Source organism: Venturia canescens, chromosome 3 (genome assembly GCF_019457755.1).
Source record: "Venturia canescens isolate UGA chromosome 3, ASM1945775v1, whole genome shotgun sequence".
Classification (NCBI taxonomy): Eukaryota; Metazoa; Arthropoda; class Insecta; order Hymenoptera; family Ichneumonidae; genus Venturia; species Venturia canescens.
This window is the reverse complement of record NC_057423.1, coordinates 13,942,283-13,966,434: the sequence shown is the minus strand read 5'-3', so window position 1 is coordinate 13,966,434 and position 24,152 is coordinate 13,942,283. Positions and strand designations below refer to the sequence as shown.

Below are 24,152 nucleotides of genomic sequence, written 5' to 3'. Positions count from 1 at the left end.
CCGAAAAATTCCACCGAAAATCGTCGACTTCCTGGAAAATAATGAGCTGCAGCAGCTTGGAAAATGTGTTTCATTGTATTCATTTTAATATCGAATTAACCGGGGGGAAAGAGCGAGCGAGAAGACCGTTGTCTTTCGTCTCGCTGCAGAGTACCTCGGAATTTTCTCGTAATATACGACAATAACTACAGTAGCAAAGACGTTTGAAGAGAGAAATGAGAGAGGGGGGGGGGGGGGGTGCAACAAAGCGGTTAATCAGGCGCCTCTTTTGACTCCGGTGAGGTCGTTTGAAGGGACAGGCACGCAAATAGAGTAGGAAAATGAGGAGTGGGGGAAAAAGTCTAATGGCTCGGTCCACGTTCCCAGATATAAACTGACTCAGGTAAAGGAATTTCGAGGTTTAAATTGATACGGTGAATGCTATTCTTTTGCCCCCTCCCCAGACTTCTATTGTCAGATATTTAACCGGTCTCGACCTTTCTAACGTTTCAAAAGGTTTTTCTTATACTTTCGGAGAAATATTCCTTGCCCTTGGGCATCGCAAATGAACGAAGACATTTCGTACCTGTCCTCTTTCGGGGAGGAGGAATCTTTGCCTTTCCGTTCACAATAAACGTACGCTCGGATCGAGTTAAAACGCTTGAGGGAAGTAAAGAAAAAAAGAGAAGAGAAATTTCGTTTTATTTTCATCGATGTGGTGTTTCCCTGCATCGGCCAAGGCCATCCAAGGTCACGGACCTTCCGATACGTTTCTTTGATTCCTCTTGTGTTGAATAATTTTTTTTTTCGCGAGGTTTGCTCCGTTGAGTGTATAAATTGAGGAAAATCGCTCGATTCGAAGGATTCGGAAAAGATTCTTGACATTTTTTTCGCATAAATCTGCCTGCTTCGTAATCATAATCGTTGACACGAAATCTATGAATAATCGGAATAAATGGTAAACGTTTATGGAAAATGTGGAATTATCGGTGGCGGAAATGTCTGGACGAATTCCGTCGCTCCAACGCATCGAATCGAACACTCATCAAGGTCGTCTTTAAGCATGAGTCACGTCGATGACTGAGCAAGAAAAAGACAAAGCGAGAGAGATAAGCTGACTCAATAAATGTGCGTCTGTCCGTCTCTCTCCGCTGGAGTATCGAGCTCGATGCGATAAAGAAATACGAGACGGAACAGATGACGCTGAAGTTTTCAACGTTGGAGCCCAACGAAATGATCGAAAAAAACTCTACAATAATTCCAGTAGTTCTCCTATTTTGTTCCCTGCCACATTTGCGATTCGTTGTTTTTCAAGCTGCACCAACGGTGAAATAAAAAATTGGTGAATTAAAAACGTTTTATTCGTTCATTTCGTTGGACTCCAACGTTGGAAACTTCAGCGTCGTACGGAACAGCGCACAGGAGAGAGATTACACGCGGCCCATGTTTTTCACTGATCTTTCAATCGATTCAAAAACGATTTTTTAATACCTCTCGTGACATCGTAAACGAATCAAAGATTTCGAGCTTTCCTCCTCATTTTACAGATTTTTTTCCCTTTTTCCCATCAATATCGCGCGTCAAATTCACTTATTCGTCAATGAAGCGATAATTGGAAGAAAAACATCGATTTTCCCCCACAGCAAAGACCAACATTGTTGCCGATTATTCCGATCTCGAGTCGTACGTCCTTTTACTCAATCGACGTTTCAATATTTTGCATATCGAACCACCAAGAGTCTCACGTATCAGAGGAGAAAATGCATAAAGTAAATGGCGATCGAGCGGGGCCACGATCTAGGTCAATAGATCCTCGTCCATCCCCCCCCCCCCTTGCGATGCTCTTCATCTCTCTTTCGCTCATCTGAAACGAGTCAACGATGACGACGATCGCATACGCTTATACTCAACCACTCGTCCATCTGTCGACACTTGCGCAATCAACGTCGAGAGAGAAAAAGACACGCAGTGAGAAGAAAAAGCGAGAGAGAGAGAGAGAGAGAACGAGCACTCGGCCAACCCCATTAACATGTGTCACGCGTCTGAGGCACTAAAAAAGCAACTTGCTAGAAAAGGAAATCGTGTTTATACGTAGAGACTAGCGCACGGCTCTATACATTATTCGACGTTTATTGCTACATCGTGTTTGTTATTCCGATCTGCCTGAGAGAAGCTCTCAAAGCTGGAATTGGAAGAAATGGAAAATTGTAGTTTATCGCGGTTGAGCAAATTGAGCTTCATCAGTGCTCGTTCGCCGGCCCGAATCCGCCCACTTTTTTTTCCCTTTTTGACGAACGAGCTTGAATCATCGAAGCTCGTGGATCTGAAATCGAGGACGAAAAATACGAGGATCAGCCCGATCGTGCGATCCGCCTTTGAGCAGTGACCTTGAAACGCTTTCTTCGGTACCCACGACCCGTGTGGCAAACATTTTTTGGCCCTATTGCGCCCTCGGTTGTTTCAACATTTCCCGGGGATAAGTGTCAATTAAAAATTTGCGCTTGACGGGAGAGAGTTTCTGCTGGATCGGAGATAACTTCGTGCTCTCGCACACTCTTGAAAAGCCATTGAAACGTGTGGTGCTCTTATTTTCCACGCGCGAGTACCTTCTCGTTTGCTCGTGCGAAATTCCCAACTCGGCGGGGCGTCTGCTCATCGCTCGAATTTTCCGAGCTCCTTGGCCGAGCGCCCATTTGGCTCGGGATTATTATTCTCGAGCGAGAAAACGCGGAGAATGAAGAGCGGAGCAGGAAAAATAGTTGATTCGTAACACGAGCAGATACGCGATTGAATTTTCAAACAAATGATGAATATACGTTTTCTACTCGTGAAGAGTCGAGAAACGCTGCGCTTCGCGAGAGAGAGAGAGAGAAGGACGAAAGACGTGAGGTCGAAGACCAACGAAACAAATTCACATTCATCGCGTTATCGCGCTCTCTCTCTCTCTCTCTTTCCTCTGCTATTTCCGTCGCGACAAGTCTCCACGGACTGTCTATTGGTCCGTTCGTCGAGGTCCCCCGCACCGCTTCACTCGAGCCCCGCCCACTCCCCTATCTTTAACTGTCAGTCCTCGTCGCGACGTATACGCCAAGATCGAGGAAACTTCGTAACTCTCGTGAGCAGCCACGCGTGAAAATCGTTGAAACGTCATCGCAAGTTCCACGTAACTTTGTCTGTGACACGAATTCTCTCGAGAATTCACTCTCGCGTGTTCTCACGCGGAGACCAACTTTTTCAATGCTCATATTAATAATGAAGAGACATCTTCAAAGGCATCGATCCATTTGATAAATTACAGAGTCTTTGGAAATCTCATTCTCACGAGGGAGGAGATACTCTCGAGGTCGATGAGCCGGTCCCCGAAAGCTCGAAGCGGCCAGAACCCGAGGACAAAAAACAATCCTCGATGAGAAAGACGAAGACGCCAATCGACTGGCTAAATTTTCATGCGAGCTCCTCTTGTACACGTATATTCCTCGGCGTTTGTACGTGTGACTCGCACTTTGGCTCCGAGCCAACTGCGCGTGTTTACGGAAATAGAGAGAGCCGCCATTCGCGAATGGGAGATAGAGGAAGAGAGGTGGAAATGAGACTCGAAGCAGCTTAGGATCCAAGAACGCGCTCGAGTCTCGAGGAAAAATGCAAAAAAAATCTGTACACAAGTCACCCGAAAAATCTCACATTCTTCCTCCAACGTTTATTTCTTTTTATTCATCTTCAATTCGCTTTTCATCTCTCTTCCTCTAATTTTTCTCCTCGACTATAAATATTCGCGATAAATATTCTCTCTCTCGTTTCGCTCCCCCCCTCGTTCTCTCTCATCCCCAGCACGAGTCGTTAGGATTTTCCCTTGACTTCTTCGGCCCGTTACGAATAAATATACCACGCTCTCGCGCACACTTAAATTATTGTACACTCGCGAGTTCTCTCGGCCTCGTGCATCTATATGTTAATGTGCTATATAATGCTCAATTGGTCTCGTAAATGTCGTCCAAACTGAACGACGACTGCTTGCGTCATCCGATTCTCGGACTCGTGAATTTAGCGTGTAGCGCTCCGCGAATCCCGGAAGTCCACACAACTGTCGATCACAGCCGTCGGAGGATGTTTTTCTCGTCGCGCAGGTCCAACTTTTTCTGACATTTTTTTTTCTCATTTTTCACGAATTTTTCGTTATCCAACTTCCTCGCGAATCTTTGTACGATCCGCGCGCAGAAGCCTCCCCGTTCTCTGTGCCGCGCGCGTTCCTCCGCACCTAGATCTTTTATCTACGCGCACATTTACCGCGGGCGTACATCGCTCGTGGGTTCGATAACCTCATTAATGACGCTGAAGTTTGCAACGTTGGAGTCCAACGAAATGATGTAAAAAAAACCCTCCAATAATTCCAGTAATTCTGCAATTTCGTTTCCTGCTGAATCTGCAGAGTTTAAAGTTTTTCAACCTGCACCGATACTTCGTGAAATAAAAAATTGGTGAATTACAAATGTTTTTTTCGTTCGTTTCGTTGGATTCATGACGCTGAAGTTTCCAACGTTGGAGTCCAACGAAATGATCTAAAAAAACTCTCAAATAATTCCAGTAAATCTCCAATCTTGTTCCCTGCCGAATTTCCAATTCGTAATTTTTCAAGCCACATCAATAATTCGTGAAATAAAAAAATAATGAATTATAAATCTTTTTTTCGTTCATTTCGTTGAAGTCCAACGTTGCAAACTTCAGCGTCGTTTGGATTCGAACGTTGCAAACTTCAGCGTCGTCCTCGTTATCGTAAACAAACGCGGAATAAAACGAGCACATCGTAGACATTTTTTATTTCGTTGGATTCTCGATTCCTTCGCATTTCGTTTTCTCCACTTTCAATGTTTTTTCCAACTCCCAATGCGTTCTTCTTGCTTTCTCATCCACGAAACTTGCAATATTTATCGTAATAATGTATTTTTTAAAAACAATCGTCGAATGGATTGGGATCCGACATGGGAGACGTGGCCTAAATTTAGTATGCACCGCGTAAATACAGCATTGGTTATTATAAATATTTAGGATAATGGTAGTTTCAAAAATAAGTGATGACGCTGAAGTTTGCAGCGTTGGAGTCCAACGAAATGTTCTGAAGAAACTCTCGAATAATTCCAGTAAATCTCCAATTTTGTTCCCTGCGAATTTTCAACTCGTAGTTTTTCAACCTACGCCAATGATTCGTGGAATAAAAAATTGGTGAATATGGAAAATCTTTTTTTCGTTCATTTCGTTCGACTCCAACGTCGCAAACTTCAGCGTCGTCGATAAGTGATATTTGCCGGTCCGGTTCAGCTCCTATAGTCATTGAAACTTCTTGTTTTATTTCATTTTCTTCTTTTTTTGAATTTTTCGCGAGGCGTAGACACACCAGCTTCCATTTTTTATTTATTTTCGCGCCAAAATACTTGATAATATATTTTGATGAGCGAAACGCCCCGGTTATAGTTTGAAAATTCTCCCAAATTTTGTCAGATCCAAATTTTCTATTGCGACGCTCAACGACGTTGAAGTGTGCAACGTTGGAGTTCAACGAAATGAACAAAAAAAAGATTTATAATTCATTATTTTTTTATTTCACGAATTATTGATGTGGCTTGAAATATGACGAATTGGAAATTCGGCAGGGAACAATGTTGGAGATTTACTGAAATTATTTGAGAGTTTTATTAGACCATTTCGTTGGACTCCAACGTTGGAAACTTCAGCGTCATCGAAGTTCAAGAGGATAGATATTTTCGAAAAAATTGTCTCCTCGGAGTCGTAGAAGGGAGAAGCTCGTAAAATGTTGCATCACAGAATTTAAAACATTTTCATTTTTCATAGAATCGGAAAAAAGGATCTGTCAATATGACTTTTAATTTTCTCGTCTCGGATGAAATGGAATTGAAAGAAGGAAAAGAGAGAGAGAGAGAGAGAGACAAAAAAAGTGTTTTCTTCACGATTCACGAACGATTACGCTCGTGAGGTTTGTCGAGTTGAAAAGAGAAGGGATGAGCCGCCGGGGGAGAACGGACCGAAGGCCATTATACGGATTCGCGTTTCATTCCATTTGAAAAGAGCGAAGGGCAGAGGTGGAGAAGGGATAGGCCGGAGGGGAGGGGGGGGGGGGTTATATATCCATTCAGACATCCCCCAAGAGTGTGTGGAACGAAGCCGCTCGAGCTCGGCCAAACTCATCGATCAACCCGATATCACTAGACGTTCCTGCTTTTTTCTTCCCTTTTCCTCTTTCGCTCTTTCTCTTTCCTTCGCCTCATTCTTTCTTTTTTTAATGCCATTTTCTGGCCTCTCTCTCTCTTCGTTGAACCGGCTCTTCTCGTTCGCCACCCTCCAACAACACGCGCAGCAGAGGGGTTCGACCTTTATTTTATGGCTGGTCTACCCGCCTGGATTTATCGATTGTCCCAGCCCCGCACCGAGCAGCCAGTCCAACATTCTCCTAATCTCCTCTTCTTCTCCCCTCTTTCCTCTCGTTTCCTCGCGCTCCCGCAGAACTCGTGATACCATCGGAATACCATTACTCAAAAGACCTCGGTCACGCTTTTTCTACGGGGTCATTGTTTTCAGCCTCGTTTCACATTTAGAAAACGCAGCTAAAAATCACCTCTAATTTTCTTGCTTCATCGCTCTCGATCGTTCGTCTTCGTCAATGTTTCTTCCTCTCGTTATTCAATGAGACTGGGAACAAAATTTATCCACGATCTTTTGAGCCTCGTACTCTGTTACGTTTGCAACGTTGGAGTAAAACGAAATTATGTGAAAAAAAGTCTCCAACAATTTCAGTAATTCTACAGTTCTGTTCCCTGCCAAATTTGTGATTCGTAGTTTTCAAGCTGCACCAACGATTCGTGAAATAAAAAATTGGTGAATTAAAAACGTTTTTTTCGTTCATTTCGTTGGACTCCAACGTTGGAAACTTCAGCGTCGTTGTGCCAACCTGCACCAATGATTTCGTGGAATAAAAAATTAGTTAATTACAATTGTTTTTTTTTTGTTGAACTCGTTGGACTGGAACGTTGCAAACTTCAGCGTCGTTGTGCTCTCGACTGTCCATTCGTATTCGTCCACAATTTACTAAGCGTGCGAAAAAAACGTTTTTTTTTTATAACTTTTTTACTTCCCACTATTTTGAATCGTCTCTACGACCAATGAATTACACGGAAGTACAATGTGCGAAGCGCGTTAAATGCAGCTCGCGGTTACCTCACGTCAAACGAGGCCACAGAGAGAGAGAGGCAGAGGAGGAAGGAAAAAATAGTATACAGAGAATATCGCACAATCGAGGTATTTGGTAATGGCTGAAACACGACTGAGCCGCAGAATCGATTAAATATTGATGAGTCACTTGCTGCTCGTCTATACGAGACTCTTCAATGAGCTTGATTCCAGGTATTGCATTGTTCCTGTATATCCACTTGGGATTTCGTCGCGTATTTCTATTTACGCAAATAATTGGGGGGGAACTCGCGGTTGAGCATAAGCGCGTCGATTCTGGGTCACTCGAGAGCAGGCTGAGAAGGAAAATAAATTGAATACTCTCGGCGAATAAAAGGAACGAGGATCGATGTTCTATTCGCAAAGTTGACCAGTGAATAAAGACGAGTTGATACAATTCTCTCGAGGTGAGCCAGGAGGGAGTCGGGGGGGGCAAAGAAACAAGTGAAAGACGCGCGGAGATGCGCGTAAGGCCTTTTTTGGTGATGGCGGTCTCGAGAACGCAGAATTTCTCGTTTGTCCGGTATTTCTCGCTCTTTCTCTCCCTCTCCGCGTCCCGCGATCCCTTGGGATCGAGAGCTCCGATTGAGGGGGGTAGTGGGGGGGGGGAGCGGATTTTTCGGATCAGGTTTGCGAGGTTTTATGGACTCGCACAGTGGGAGGGTGGTAAGAGCGCGAGAGGTGCGGCACGGGGAGAACTGAGAATCGAGTTCCATGCTTCCTCCCTCGTGCTTCGCGTGTGTTTTTATGTGTTCTCTTGTCCGTATATACATACTCGTATATAGTTTGCCCTCGACGAAGCTATTTCTCTCATTCGTAACCCGTTCTGCGCGCCCGTTCGAGAGCGTTGTTGCGCGCCGGGGCACGTTAAAAGAGGGACAGGTTTTGGAGCGTGCGCGCGGCCGAGACCCGCCGGCACTTGACTGTATCTAACCTCGCCATCGCACCAGCCGGTTGCGTTTCGAATCCCTCTCTCTCTCGCTCTCTTTCACCGTGTACGTGCGTTGTGCAGTCGCGGAAGGGGACCGGAGCTCGTCTCCCTCGCGCTTAAAGCTTCCCTTCCACGCCGCGAGAGCTCGCTTCGAAATTCCCCATTAAAGAGAAAGGTTCCTTCCATTCTGTTCGCTCCGCATGACGCCTCAGCTTCGATCTCACCGATTGCCGACTTATTATTACGCACGTTCAGCGAGACACGAATTTTTCTCTCTCCCTCCGGCTCCACGAGGCTCGTTTATTAATGATTTATTTATCCGCCGTTTACACGATCTCGTGATCGACGAGTTATCGCGCTTTTACATTTCTGCCTGTTTGCTCTTACGGCTGCCGCGTCAACGAACGAATCACTCAAATTTCCTTCATTTTATTCCTCGTCATCTTCTCAAAGCCGCTTCTCTCTGTCGTTACGAAATGTTTAACGCTCGCTCCTTTCGAGACGTGCCTCCCTTCCCCTTAAATCACGTCGGACGAGCCCTCGATCACCGACGCTTTTCAAATTCTATAATAATCCTCGGATCGATTCATTCTCGAGATTCCAATCACGCTTGATAAGAAAGCCAATTCCTCAGCTCGCATACTCATTTTTATAAACGATTCGCTATTAATTTAATCAAGTGGAATAAACAATGATGTTGATTCGGAGTCGATCGGGGCTCGAGACACTGACACAATCGACCTTCGCTCTCCCGGGTGATCGAACGTTAGACAGAGAAAAAGAACGAGAGAGGGAGGGGAGCAAGACAGATATAAACGAACTGTAAACGAAATAGCTCGTCAGCGACGATTAACTCTCGCATACACGCAACTATAAATAGAATGCACCATCGCTGCTTCGAATTATGGAATAGAAAAGGAGCCACTAGCTCCATTATCGTTATTACCATTATCGCTATGTGTACGTCCGTGTCTCTGTGTTTTTTCGTCATTATCATCATCATTGTGTCCGCTATTAAATTCATTCAGGTCGTCATTTATTTGTATCCTCAAAATACTAGGCTCGTAACGCGCCCGAGCATTAGAGACGGTTAGACGAGCGCTTTAATGGCCCTCTGAATGTTGAACGCCTGAAAAGTGCTTTACGACCTCCGGTAATCCGTTTTCTAATAGAAATTCTCGATTTTTGTTATTTCAGTCATTTCGCGCTTTCAAACTTTGGCCATCTGGAGCTTAAAGCATTTCCTATTTATGGTCCTCGGCTGTTGATGCTCGATGTGTCGAAAATTAATAATAATAATAATAATAATAATAACGTTTCTACTCAAACGGCGGTTATGCGATTCGGATTCATTCATTTCTCATTCGTATTAATGACTTCGATACTGAAAAATGGAAATCTCCATTTACGGAGGTTAATATAAATATGAATTAACTCGATGGAAATTCCCACGAGCCGAGAGTTTATTCCTGAATAACTAGCCGGAAAATTCTCATCTCGTTTCAGCGATCGTGTAACCCTTTTTTTGCTTCCCCGAACGAGAGACGTCGTGCTTCGTTTATGAAATCAGGTTTCTTCGAAGTTTTTTTTTTTTTCTCTCGCAGGCGTTTCTGCTCGCTCTTCCAGTGCGCCGCCTCCCCTGAAATTTTTCTCCCTCTTTTCTTTTCTCATCGCCGTAGAAAGAAAAAGAAGTTTGTCGTTTCATTTGGAAACCTTATTAAACGCCGCCCTTTTCTCTGCGTTCACGGACATCGACGAATGAATTATTCATTCGTCATCGAATTTTCTTCTCGAAAATGAAAATAAGAAAAAAAAACGACTTTGCTTTTCGAAAATATGGGAAAATAGCCGATCTCGAGTCGAATGTGAAGCAAAAGCCAGCGCGAGAGAGAATCACGTAGCAGCGCGTAAAAGGAATTGCGCAAGCATTCGGCCGTTATCGAATGCTCATTCCTCGAGCGCTGCCTGGTGATGCCACGCGAAAAAATTCACGATGATACACGTTCCTTGGAAACAACTTGATTCCCATTCCTCGCCTTGCTCCTCTCTCCTCCTCCCCCTTCTCGCTCTTTTTCTCTCACGCACACGAGCGCGACCAGCGCGCAAGTGGTACCTTGTGCGTGCGGAGCTCGGAGGAGAAAGAAAAAGATTAATTGTTACTCGCTCTCTCGTGTGCGCGAGTAATTTCCATAGAATCCATAAGCTCGCCGCAATATTCATGAAGAAAATCCTTGCTGGTCGTCTCTGTCGGATATGCGCAGCGACACGAAGAGAACGACGTCCGTGTAACGTCTCAAAAGTCACCGCGAATCGCTCGGTTGTCCCTCGCTCCAAAAATTCGCTGGTACGATCGCGAGGCCCGAAAAAAATCGCAGAGTACCGATTAGCAAAGTTGGCACAACTTTTTTTACTCCAAGCTCACTTTTCGATGTTTCCCACTCTACGATAATCCCACACGAGGAACTCGAGTTTATTTAGTAACGGCCTGTACATCGTTAATCGTCTTACAATGAATCGCTGAGAATGCCAAGACTCCTCTTGGCGAGCCTTGGATTAAAAATAAAAGAGATAAAAAATAAACAGCGTACTCGCACCGAGCTCGTGCGTTTATTTATACGATTATGCTATATTCAACGGTATAGATATAATACATTCGCATACTTTTGACTCCCTCAACCCCACGCTCGTACGCCTTAATGCATTTATTTGCGAGATGTGTACGTTTTTATGTGTATATGTCTACATAAAAGAACTTATAGTCAGGCACAATCTATGTACGTGTGTATATGATTCGCGTTCGAGGAATCTGCAAAACAAGCACGTCGTATTCATTATCACGGTATATATACGTGTACATGCGAGCTTCACCGCTATCGTTATTATGCCTCAAATCTTCATTCTCTTCGTACACACGCTCTTTCGTGGGGCTGCGATTCCGAGTCGACTATTTTAAACTTGCTTGGCTAAAAACGAATAATCGTCACGGCCAACAATTTCTTCATTAAATTTACCTCGGACTTGAACCATTTGTTTTTCTTCTTTCTCTTTCCTGACGTTTGTTGGAATTTAAGCTCGTTTTGCGGGGTCGGGACGATGTCACTGGGATGACATTTTTTGCGAATTTTCACGACCCCCTTTACTAATGAACCTGCCAAATTTCAAAACGATCCACAGCGCAGTTATTTAGAAAAAAAATTGCAAAGTTGCAGCATTTGGTGTGCTCATCGCATTATCTTTATCGGAATATTCCCAACATTTTTTAGTATATTATATGATATATTTATATGCCGAGAAAACTGTGCCACGGAGTTGAATAAACGGGCACGCTTAAATGGAAATTGGACTAACTTTTGGTGCCTTGAAAATTATCATTTACAGTACCGATTCAAAGTTATTGATCATTAAAATGGCGAAGTTTTCCGAAAATTGAGCACACAATATGTAGGCCTCGGAATCATGGTTACAGCGTAGACGGACATTTTTTTCCCGGACCGATGTTCATGCGGTCGAGAAACAGACTCTTGGATTTTGAGGTTAGAAACGGGGTGTGCGTCTATGCAACACCGTTGCTAACCCGAGCATATTATCAATCATGTTGAAGTTTGCAATGTTGGAGTCCAACGAAATGATGTAAAAAAAGCTCTCCAACAATTTTAATAATTCTCCAATTTTGTTCTCTAGCGATTTCTCTAGTGATTTCGTGAAATAAGAAATTTGTGAATTACAAATGTTTTTTCCCCCAAATTCGTTGGATTCCAACGTTGCAAACTTCGCGTCGTTATTATCACGGGTCATTATTTACGTTGTTGCCAATTCGTCTTGCAACAATTGATCTCTAAAAAGCGATCGAAAACAATCCCGCATAAACTAATAGAAATAATTCCTGTAACCATGAACTTTGTCAAAAATGCTTATTCTTTTAAACTGATGTGGCTTTTTTCCTCGAAAAATTACATCAAATGCGACGATAATTTGACGACAAACGGTTGCTAATAATTCATCGTTACGCGCATAAGCATTGGGCGCCCCCCGACGGCTAGAAATTCTTAGATTCTTCCGGTAACGCGAGCATTATTTGCTTCGTGATTGTCAAAATATAACGGCGGCGATCAATATTTATCGATCAACATTTTTTAAAATCAATTTCGTTGCTCATCCAAAGAGTGATTGGAATTTTATGATCGGAGCGTTGAAAAAGTTGCTACAACCTTTGCTTCGTTATTTTGCCTAAACGCAAAGTCCCCAAATTCGATTTCGACTTGTCGATAAAATAACGAGAGATCTCGTTTAGTGCGCGTGTGTACGGGAAAGTTTTGTTGGCGCCGCCACTGAAAGAGAGCGCCGGTTTTGTGTCCTTGAAAGTTTCGCGAGTCGAAGCTCTTCTTCCCCTTGATACTCTCCTCGCCCGGAAGTTGACTCTTTGCGCGAATAAGCGGAGCTCCCCAACCGAGACTTCTCCCTAGCGACGAAAGTTTGAGCGATTATATGTTGTATTCAGAGGACGTCCGTGAAATCGCTAACTCGTTAACGCGATGAATTTTTAATGAAAAACGAGATGAAAAATAAAACAAAACGAAATAATTTGCGAAAACGTCAATTACAAGCTGCGACTAACCGACATTTTTTGCGCATCGTTATACGAGTTATGATTTAGTTGCTAAAAGCTTTGCCTCCACCAGTTATTATTATTTCTGACCGTCCGACGTCGGCGCTAATTTTTGTTCCCTCTTTTATTTCGCCTGTTGCAGGGAACGTCGCGAGGTGGAAGTTAGGGAACAAGAGAAACGGGAACGGGATTACGAGGCTAGAATGGAACGAGAGAGGCTCGAGAAGCAGAGGCTCGCTGAGCAAGCTGTACACAAGCACTTCGAGGTGTCCTTGAGGCTTGCCGAGCAAAAGGTGAGTCTGGGCTTATTGCCTATTTTATTTACTTGTCGAATATCTCAACGCATTTCATTCCCTGACGCGCATCCGCGCACGTTTCGCTTTCCTCTGACTGACTATTTGTGCTTCTTTACGAGCTTCAAATTGTTCGAAACTTCGTTCGATTTCGTTCCGCATCCCGAGCGGAAGTCGCGATCGATATTTCCTCATTCTCGAGCTAAGCTTCGACCCATTTTTATAGAGTTGATGTACAGTCGACGAAAAGCGAGAGAAACATTTTAAAACCGAGGATAAAAGTGAGTGGAACGTCAAAAGACGGAAACGCGAATGCATTCCAGCACACCTGCCTTTCCTCTTAGCCCACAAAACTCGCCCCTTCCTTTTTTCTCTTCTGGCCAGAGAAAGAGAGAAAAAGGCCCTCATCAACGTCTTCTCTCGCCTCTCTTCTCTCCTCATCCTCCGTTTAACGAAAAATTCCGTACGCATACGTATGCAGGAAGTCAATCCTCCGAACCTGTCCCTCAACGCTCCCCTCTTTTTGCGAGACTTCCAAACATCTGTCCTTCCAATCCTATACGTGCACGTGTCTTCGCACACACGCATGTTCTCGGGCTTAGCGCACGAAACTCGAAAGAATTCGGCAAACGCGGCTCTTTTCCCCGCACCCGGAATCAGCCTACGGACAAACAGCCCCTTCGCGTACCCGCTGCTTCGCCCTTTTCCCACTCTTCTGTTTTCTTTTTCATCCAAACCTTTACCGTTTTTCTCTCTTTCCTTTTTCTCGCACTTTTTTTCTCAAACAACCGTTGCTTCGACTCCCTCGTTTGGATTTTTAGACGAAGATTCCGTTCTCTCAATTAATTTTTGGTTTTTTTTTTTCGTTTTTTAATTCCTCGACGTTGGAGTTTGAAAAAATGTCTATGCCTATTTTTCGTCTCATGGTTATCGACCTCTTGAAAATGAAAAAAAAAAAAAAAAAAAAAATATGGTTTTAATGAAATTCTTGGAGTTTTTGGAATATTATAACGAGAAAATGATGGTTTCAACGGTTGAACCGATGGAAGAAAATGAAACTGAGGAGAGGGCTCGACGCCGCATTGCTGGGCTCTCGAGGTAACGTAATCTCGAGGGCCTTGCAAAAAATTTGCATTGCAAAGTAGCGTGTTCGCAGTAATTCTTGGCTGCCCGTTCAATTTCTTTTTTTTTTTTTTTTCTTTTGCTTCTCTTTCTTCCTCCATACGGTTTTTCCACATTTTCTCATTAATTATGCACTCTAAGCGTTTGGCACACAACAATAGACGGATTTGTAAGCTCGTGGGATAATAATAACAATCGTCTCATTTTTAATTTGCTTCGCCATTTGTTCTTTTTTCTTTTTTTGTTTGTTTGTAAAAATGCCGAGATTACGTGACAATGGCCTCCGACAAAGTGACTGACGGAAGGAGGGAGGCATTTATCGGAATTCTTAAAGAGCCTTAAAGCTGCTCGCATCGATCGGGACTCGGGGTGACGTCGCTCCTGAAAACAAAAAAGAATAAACAGCCTGAAGCTTATTCCGTTGGTTCTGACGAGACCGGATTTATCGAAAGTCAATCTCAGACTCTCGAAAAACTCTGCTTCGTTTGAGCCTCGAAATTCTTCGGTTAAAGTTTCGCCTCGTAGTTTGACGAGAACTCGGATTTCCTACATAAATATATAGGCATTTTCTTGTGTATACAACGCCACTCAGACTCTGAGTAAAAGTAATAGCAGTCGAAAAGTTTAGTCTCATCAAAGTTGGACGGACCTGGAGAACGTTAAACCGACTTTGAAAACTTTCGTATTTTGCAAGGAATCCTAGAAAACTTTTGCCAAACGGATTGCCGAGTTCTGCTCATCTCTTATTATTCCTTTTCTCTCTTGGCCCCCTCCCCTTAACCATTTCACTCTTCACATATTACAAGTAATCAACGTTCCACCGTTTGACATTTCGGAACGAAATATTATCTCATACCATCCAGCACCGGATGAGTGTCGAACCAATCAAATTCACTTCCAACAGACGTAAAACTCGTTCGAATTAATGCTCGATATCAATTCTCCCGTTCCCCGGATTCGTAAAGAAAAAGAGAGACATTTTTACCCTCGTTTCTTCTTTTTTTTTGCTCCCTCTCTCTCTCTCTCTCTCTCCTTTTCCCGGCAATATCATCGCCGGATTCCAAGAGGCAAAGTTAATTAGCAGTAGCTCACAGCGTTTGTACATTTTGTTCTCTCTTTCGCTCTCTTCCTCGAGAGAGTTCACCTCCGACGCGAGCGCGAAAAGGAAATTCACCTTCATTACCGCACTCCCTTCCACGCTGTTATTATCATTATTATCATCATCGTACGGTTGCATAAGAAAGCGACCAGCAATAAGCTTTAATAATTATCCCATGCGATAACTCATCCTGCCCTTTTTTGATGAGGTCTTGTACGATCCTCGCAACGTACCCACAATCTCTTATTATTTTACGTATATGGGCCCGATGAATGGATTAACGAGCGACGTCGAGAGTGTAACGCTATTTCTCCTCTTCCGTTCGTCCCCTCCTCGCCCCTGCTTCGAGCTCTCATTTAAAACGCTCTTCCCTCGTGCTTTAAACCTCGCGTGCATAAACTCGCATATCCGTCTTGAAGATTTATTACGATCGTGATCGAAGCGAATGGGATTTTAAAAATGTAACTTCACTTGGAAATAACGTGCCGCATGCTCGGTCTGAAATTTTGCATTTGTTATATTATTTTTTCACAAGTTTTGTTGTTTTTTCTATCCAGTAAAGTTTTGGTATGGTGAACGTCCTTCCAAGCGAATTATCGCGAGGAAAACGAAATAAAATCGGTCTCCAAGCTCGATTTTCTCGACGAAATTTTTCATATTTCTCGAGAAATGATTTTTAAAAATGAAAAATATAAATCTCTCGAAGCTAATATGATGATTTATTGAAAAATATTGATTGCCAAATAAATGAATTATTCTTCGATTTATAACGTGAGAATGAACAAGATGAGGCGAGGCTCCACGAAACTCTCTTCTGTGTAAACACGAAAAAGAGAACAAAAGTCATTGATTAATCTCGAAGTAAGTCAGTCGTGAGCTCGAACTAAACAGCTGTGCACATGTTCGTATAAATAAAAATGCGATACTCGCTGTATGTCTTAGTGTCATACGTTTTATGAATCGCCTCCTGTTTCCACTCTCCCTTCCCCTTTTTTATATCATTTTCGATTTTTTCTTATCGTCATCTGCTATTTGCTTCCAGCATTAAAAATCTTCCGTCTCGAGTTCGCATATACATGTGTTAAAATATAATCAGCAGGTCTCGAATTCTCTGCTGATAAGATACCATTTATAATATAGAATATATTCGTGAATAATCGCACGTTTTTTTACACAATAACGTTATGACGAATTCTATTTGTTATCCATATTTTTTTTTCCCACATTTGTGCTCTCGTTGTGCGAAAAAATTTCAATACGGAATTGGATAATTCAAAATGATCTTAAGAGAAATGGCATTGATATTTATTCGTCAATAAATTATTATTCTACACAAATATTTATTTCCGCTCAACCCCCTAAGGCTGATGGAAAAACGGATGAAAATACTCGAAGCTCGATGAAAACTCGTGGAACATTCGACCGAAATTACTTCTCGACACCGATGGCAAATAAATTCTATTAAATTTCGTTCCAATACTTGAAAAACACTGATTAACGTTGTTCGCTGAAGAATTGATGAGCTTTTCAATTGAATTATCTCCGTTTCGCCCTGATAAGAGGCACAAAGTACATATTTAAAAAGGTATATGGGAAAAAAAATGTAAAGACCGTTCGGGTTGATAACGCGAAAAATAATTGATGTCTCGTTAACGAGTTCGTGTGTGTCTGCGCGTTCAATTAACTCTCGTACTTCTCTTTAATACGTACTCGTACATATGATTTCTCGGGTATGGAAAATGCGAGGGAGCGCAAACACAATGTGGGTTGACATTAACTCTCCGCGTGTCTCACGATTAGCATAGTAATCTTCGCTGTGTGTATGCCGTAGCTATAATTAGATTCGCGCTCTTGACGGGCTGCTAAGTGGGCTACGAGAGTGCCTGCTTACTTTGAGCTCTTGTATCTGCTTCGGGCTCTCTTTCTTCGCATCGTTGACGAATAAAATTTATAGATTTGTGGGTTTCTAAACTAAACTTACGGTTCAAGGGACGCATTACCTATTTTCCTCTCGCTTTGTAGAAAAAAATTCATGATTCATTTGTACTTGGACATTTGATACGTGTATCAAAAAAATCTGTACAAATTTTGTCCATTCTTCGCTCGAGTCCCGTGGTTGGTGGTCGCAACGCCATCGCTCGATTTCGATTATCTCTTTATCTCGTTAAATTGACTTGAATATTTTTCCATTCTTTTTCCCAATTAGTCGATTGAGTAATTATTTTCTGTCGCGGTATTTCTCCAACGACGGAGCCACGATAACATGCTCGAATTTATCGTTCCGCTTAGTTTCATTTGTAGCGTATTATTGATCGGAGTTACGGTTGCACCGCGGCGACGTGTAAAATCGCTTGAATATTCCCCAAGGTCGAGTAACGAGACTCGAGGAAATAACTCTCGTATGCTCTCTAACTGCTTTGAATTACTTTGTGCATGTAAGTGGTAACGCTGAAACGTCGGGGGACTATTACGAAATGATGTTTCTCGAACTTTGTTCCGCTCAATTTGATTTTTCAACGTATTAATGTTTCCTCAAAGCCTCACGTAATCGAAATACTCTCAGTCGTTACGACCTTCTCTTATAAATGGTCCATTTACACGAGTCCATTAATCCTTTTTCCCTTGGGATTCGAGCGTGTTTATTCGTCTGTATCGTAATTAGAATATTCATATTATCGGCAGTCTTGATTGAAGTAGGCGTCTTATGTCCCACAGAGAAACATGCAATCTTCCTCGATAGCGTGGAACAGTTTCGTCCCTCGACCGCCTCCAGGAAGCCGGAGTCACGGTGGACCACCGCCTCACAGTGGCTTATCAGGCCACGGAGCACCCCATCATCATCCTGCCGGGCCCGGAGGCACTGCTACGCATCCCGTCACCGTGGTTCAACAACAGCAGCAGCAACAGCAGCAGCAGCAACAACAACAACAACAACAACAACAACAACAACAGCGTGAACGCGAGGAAAGAGACGCCCGTGATCGTGAACGCGAAGCTCAAATTAGAGAACGGGAACAAATGAGAGAACGAGAGCGAGAACACCTCGCCGTTACTGAGCGGCTGCACAGACAAGCGGAGGCCAGGGATCACGCAGCAGCCAGGGCCGCTTATTATGCAGCAGCCGCTCCACCTACTGCACAACAGGTGAAGATTATTTATCAATTTTATTACGTTTCTCGCTCACCGGCACTTTTTCAATGGGCGAATGTAATTTATTGTAGATGAAACTTTGTTTGGATGATTTTTACGAATGTGTTTGTGGGTTCGAGAAGAATTTTGGAAGGGAAGAAAATACGTATATGACACGTTTCTGTTGGCTGTTTCGTGACTTTTTTTCTCGTTTATTGTTTTCAGGTCCTGCGACCGTCGAGTATAAGCAGTAAAGTCGAGTATCCACCGCCACCAGCTCATTCGAGAACCTCGAAATCGTCGTTAACGGTAACGAGTCATCACGAAAAATCGTCACAACCTTCACAAGTGATCGGGCCGCCTCACAGCGGTCTACCGAAGGCTGAGCCGAACGTGAGCTTGTTCAGTTACTCGAATTATCAACCTCAAGGATCGTACATGCATGAGATAACGGTGAAGAATGAAATGCAGCAGCACAAGGGCTCGTCGGGGAAAGGAGGAGGAATCGACAGGGATCATCACGGGAGAGAAATGCTCCCTAATCCACCTCCTTTATTGCCCGATCACAAGAGCTCCGTAATAGTTAAAAATGACGGTAGGGATCTTCAGCCAAAGGGACCGCCTCCGCCTCACTCGTCGAGTCCAAAAATGATGTCTTATCTGAACCTTCAATCGGTCGCGCCTTCGATAACCGTGCAACAACAGCAGCAGCAGCAGCAGCAGCAGCAACAACAACAACACAAATCTGTGGCTTACGAGTACAGGAGTCCGACGCAAAGTCCTCATCTTCATCATTTGGACAGTTTACAAGCTGCCAAAGGAATGTCGCCCCAGATCGGAGCTCATCATGGCCGATTAAATTCTGTACCTCCCCAGCTGCCCCCGAGTCCTCACGGGCATCCCAGTCATCCGCACAACCGTCAATCGCCCCACGGACAACCTCATCATCCTCATCAAACTCCGCATCCTTCGCCTCCGGAACCACGTTACCTGAGCAGGCCCGAACCCGGCCTCGCCTACGCACCCGCCAAATCTCCCTACTCCTATTCTCACTTACCAACGTCCTCTCCGTCTTCACATTATTCCGCTCCACCCCCAGGCTCCAAACCCAAAGTCAGCAGTCCGGCGCCACCTCACATTTATGGCAAACCAAACTCGGGCATAATGACAGGTACCCCGGTTTGTCGAGCCTCCGAACCCGCGGTCACCGCGCCGCTTCCCCTTACTTCGAAATCCGTCGTCGGAAGCTCACCCTATCAACAAGTGCCTCACCATCACGGAGCCCCACCGCCGCCTCTTCCACCGCCTGCTCACAGCAGCAGATCGGTTTACGACGCCAGAACTTACGCCGGCTCGATGCCTGCTTCGAAACTACCACCGCCGCCCCAACTGCACGGGTCCCCACCGAGCGCAGCATCCGCACCGCTCTCCAGACCCCTCGTGACTCACCCCTCTCATCACATGAGCCCTCATCAACCTGGACAACAAATGCAACATCAACAACAATCTCCAGCCGCCTTTCAAACTCAACCGCTCGATCTCGGCGTCGAAAGATCCGGATCCCCAAAACGTAAAGCGTCACACCCGTCCCTTGATCATCATCCTGCCGGACAAGCCGTATCGCTCGAGATCTGTAAGAAACGCAGGCTCGAAGAGCCCCAACCGTTGTCTTTGCAGTGCGTCGGGCCCCAATCTCTATCCAGAGTCACTGAGCCTACGCCTCTCATCGCCTCGGCAGCAACTTCCATCACCACCGTCGTCAATAATGCCACTCTCCTCGCTCAGCCCACCATCCAAAGTCAAGACTCACGCTCCTGGACTTCGTTGAGTCCAGCACCGAGAACCGACAGCGGTGACGGCTCCATCAGGCCGGCGAGCACAGGAAGTGTCAGCTCTCTCAATAATCCTATGACTAACGCCACACCCAGCACAGCGCCCAGTCCCGCACCAACATCCAGTCCAGCACCTACAAATGCTGCTCCTAGTCCAGCCCCCAGTGCTCCTGGTACGCCCGCCAAAATCAATCCCACTACCACCGACAGCGAAAAATCCAACAGCCCCGCACCCAGACCACCCAGTACAACCAATTATCCCGTTCACAAACTCAAAAAAGCTTGGCTTCAAAGGCACTCCGGCGAAGACGGTACCGAGGATACCACCGGCGTCGTTGGCAGTGGATCCTGCGTCATGCTACCCCTCAAAATCGCTCAAGTACCTTCGCAACCCCTTAACAACAAAGATGCCGAGGCCACAGCCACCGGCTCGACCACTACAAACACGTCGACCGCCGCCACAACCACCTCAACAACCAACTCCTCTTCGTCGTCCTCTTCTTCCTCCACAACCACCACCACCAATTCTTTACCTAGTGCCGTCAATTCCATACACAACATCGGCAGTATGGCTGTAAATAGCATCAACAGAAGTAAAGTTACTGGAAAAAACGCGAGAAAATCTTTAGTCAACAAAGACACACTCAATGGACATGCAAACGATACTAAAAACAACCCCCAAGAGGACTCGTCCAGCAGCGATCCTGAAAGAAAGTCACCACCTAAGAGAAAACCACCCAAGGTATCTATTACACTCCGCTTGATACTTTTTTTCCTCTTGTGTGTTTTACAGAATGATAACGATTGTGTTTTTTTTTTTTTTTTTTTAAATAATAGTCGTAGAACTTTTATCGAACATGAAAACATCGAAAATACGCGACACTCTTTTTATACGTTTTTTTCGTGTTTTCACAATTTGAATAAATTTCTCTCTAAAACAGCATGTTTGTGCGTGCATTTGAAACGCTGGTTATTAGTGCATCTTAGAAATCCTTAATCAGGTAATATGCCAAGATAAAATATGCTATTGAAGATGCTACCTGAAAAATTTAATATATGAATTATACTGTGTAAAGTTTCCAATATATTTGTGTTAAATGATACAAATTTTTTTATAAAATGCATTGAACTGAGTTAAATTTAAGAAAACTGACATTATATTGGCACGTAGTAGAGATATTTTGGGAAAAATTAATTATTCTCTGGATCCTTCACTCGGAGTTTCTCCGAATTCAGCACTTTGCTTGAAATAGTGAAATTGAAATTCCCGCCATCAGCTAGTCGCCGCTTCTCCTCCCTGTTTCTGTCTCTTTCTCACGGAGCGTCGCCATTGCAGCACGTACGCCAAAATGCGATCCGCGACGCCGCGAAGTGAATCGTGTGTATTTCGTTCTCGTGTGATTTTTTTTTGTTTGTTTAATTTATTTGTGTCTCTTTGTTAAGCAAATTGTTTAATTCATTATCGACAATCTCCGCGGTGAACTCAATGTCGCTTATTTGTTTGAATCACACCGGATAGAGCTAAAATGTTCATGGTACAGTATTCCTCGGCTGTAATTTTCTCGAGTTGCGTCACCTAACCTTCAAAGCGCTTCCTTTGCTTCGCCATCTCCCTTTAGTTCGCGTGTTCTCAATGGACATTTTACTTCTTTGTTCGGCGCTCGTAATTAGTTTCTTTTCGCCAAAGGTTTTTTCAGTTGTTTCCATTCTTTCCGTGAGTCAAAATGATTCTTCGAATTCTCCGTTCTCGATCGAGTAAAGTGTATATTCGCTTATTTATACGGTTACTGGAATAATTTACGAATTTTATCGGGCTTCGTCACATAACCTGCAATTTTACTTATGATGGAGCGTCCATTGCACGTGTTCTCATAGAGAATCGTATTTGATTATAATTGGATTTTGGTCGTTTTTTTTTTCTCATCTTCTCGGCGATTTATTAACAAATGAATATTGAATTTTCCACTTTATTCCCGTTCATAATATCCATTTAAACATAATTATGCATTGATGGGTTGATCGTCGTAGCCTTAGTTGGTAGACGCTACAAGAGCATGAACTTCCTGACTACTTAATAATCTATACCATGTGGTAGGTAAAACGAAAGAAGGGAGCAGTGCGAAGACAGCAGGCAGCTGCCGAAGACCAACGAAGGAGGAAGGAGGAGAAACAAGTTAGCGGTACTGTACCTCCTAGCGATTCTAGTAACGACAGTGAAGCAGGATCCGGCAGCGATGCCAGTGAACAATTGACCTCATCAACACAATCCGCATCCAGGGGACGCAATACTAGTGCTAATTCCAACAACTCATCGGGAAATGGTAAGGTTTTTTTCATTCCACGTTATTCGTTGAAACTCCGAATCAAACATATGTACGCCTTTATAAATTATTCCTTATACCCTTAACACTTATAAACTGCTGAATAGTATATTGGATTTTTTCTGCATCGCTTGGTTTTATTATTTTTTTACAATTTCACCCCTACTTGATTCCTTGATTATGAGGAATTTTATTTCTCTATTCACGTTTTTTGTTTCCCAAGGTTTTTTTTCCCCAGATTATTGAAAAATGATGTAAATGGTATATAATTGAGTAACTGTGATATGTTATTTATGAGCTTTTTAATACTGAGATTGAAAAAAATACTTTTCATATTGAATAGGTTGTGCATAAATGTTTGATTAATGAATGATTTTATCGCAATGTTTTAAGGGAACAGCAAAGAACCGAGAAAACGTGGGAGACGACCAAAAACGTCGAAGGGGAAAGAGGCGGTGGACGAGGATCAACAGCCTCGTCAAAAAAAAGAACGACGAGACGACAGCACGTCAAACAGCGGAGGCGGTGGGAGTAATGCCGGAACGACGGGCAGCAGCGGTACGAGCGGTGGCCAGGGTGACAGCGACGTCGTCGCGAAACCGACGATCGCGCAGTTAAAAAAGTCTGGCGCTAGCTGGCTTCAGGACGAAGCCTGCGTCATGATTTCTCGAATCGCAAGATGTCGGGAATGCATGGGAGCTTCTGGGGCTAATTTACCTCATACTTTTTGCCGATTTTATCAATTTCGAAGACTACGCTATTCGAAAAGCGGCGTCGCTACTGTCGCCGGATTCAGCGATCCTCACACTGACATTGGCGAGGTTTGTACGCTTTTTAGTTGATTTTCAGTGCCATTTTGTTCCTTTCTATTATTGTATTACACATTAAATTTTAATTATTGAAGATAATAATCGAACGATTCTCCCAAATTATTTTTCTAATTCAATTCTTCGATTCATTATGCAGTCCGACCTCTCACTCTGGCTACCCGGAAAGGAAAATCAGACGTCGAAAATAATTGAAAAATCAGAAAAAAACGAGAAAGATGGCGTGAGCGAACGGGGCGACATGGACTTGGAAATGGCTCATATACTTTTGCGTCAAGTCGGTGATCAATTTTGCGATCTACTGAATCAGGAGACTGACGCTCTCGCAAGGCATATCGTTGAAGGTATTTATTGTTTCCATTTCTTTTCTTGCTCCAAATCATAGAGCATGGACATTGCTGCAACTGTATTAAAATCGTTAAGGGATTGAAGCTGACTATTTTAATGTTTTATTTACAGCGAGATCAACCGGACTCGTGGAAGACACGGTTGCTTGGAAACGCGTGATCAAAGGAGTCCGAGAGTTATGTGACGTTTGCGAAACAACACTTTTCAATATTCACTGGGCTTGTGGAAGATGCGGCTTCGTCGTATGCATCGATTGCTATCAGGTACATTTTTCAAAATTGTTTTTCCTCATTTTTTTACTCCATGTATGATTCTACCATTTTGTGGAACTACAAATGATGACACTTAAGTTGTGATTGATAATGATTGTAAAACATTGAGCTTTTTAACACTGATGAAACATTGATATGATATTATATCTGAAGATTA

The 24,152-nt window shown here is 43.6% G+C and overlaps 1 protein-coding gene and 1 non-coding gene across 4 annotated transcripts in view; both read left to right on the top strand.

Annotated features, from left to right (window-relative positions):
* Kdm3 (Lysine demethylase 3) overlaps window positions 1-24,152 on the top strand; it is a 165,990-nt gene that overhangs the window by 135,968 nt on the left and 5,870 nt on the right. For 2 of the 3 annotated variants that reach the window (XM_043415470.1, XM_043415468.1), the window contains 7 exons: window positions 12,895-13,045; window positions 17,964-18,410; window positions 18,621-20,969; window positions 22,323-22,548; window positions 22,942-23,369; window positions 23,515-23,719; window positions 23,835-23,986. In XM_043415470.1, coding sequence (XP_043271405.1) covers window positions 12,895-13,045; window positions 17,964-18,410; window positions 18,621-20,969; window positions 22,323-22,548; window positions 22,942-23,369; window positions 23,515-23,719; window positions 23,835-23,986 — 3,958 coding nt within the window. The remainder of the gene's footprint in view (window positions 1-12,894; window positions 13,046-17,963; window positions 18,411-18,620; window positions 20,970-22,322; window positions 22,549-22,941; window positions 23,370-23,514; window positions 23,720-23,834; window positions 23,987-24,152) is intronic. The other variant, XM_043415469.1, reaches the window with a different exon arrangement.
* LOC122408614 (small nucleolar RNA SNORD36) lies at window positions 24,054-24,123 on the top strand. Its single transcript, XR_006260506.1, has one exon. It is a non-coding gene; the product is annotated as a small nucleolar RNA SNORD36 (small nucleolar RNA).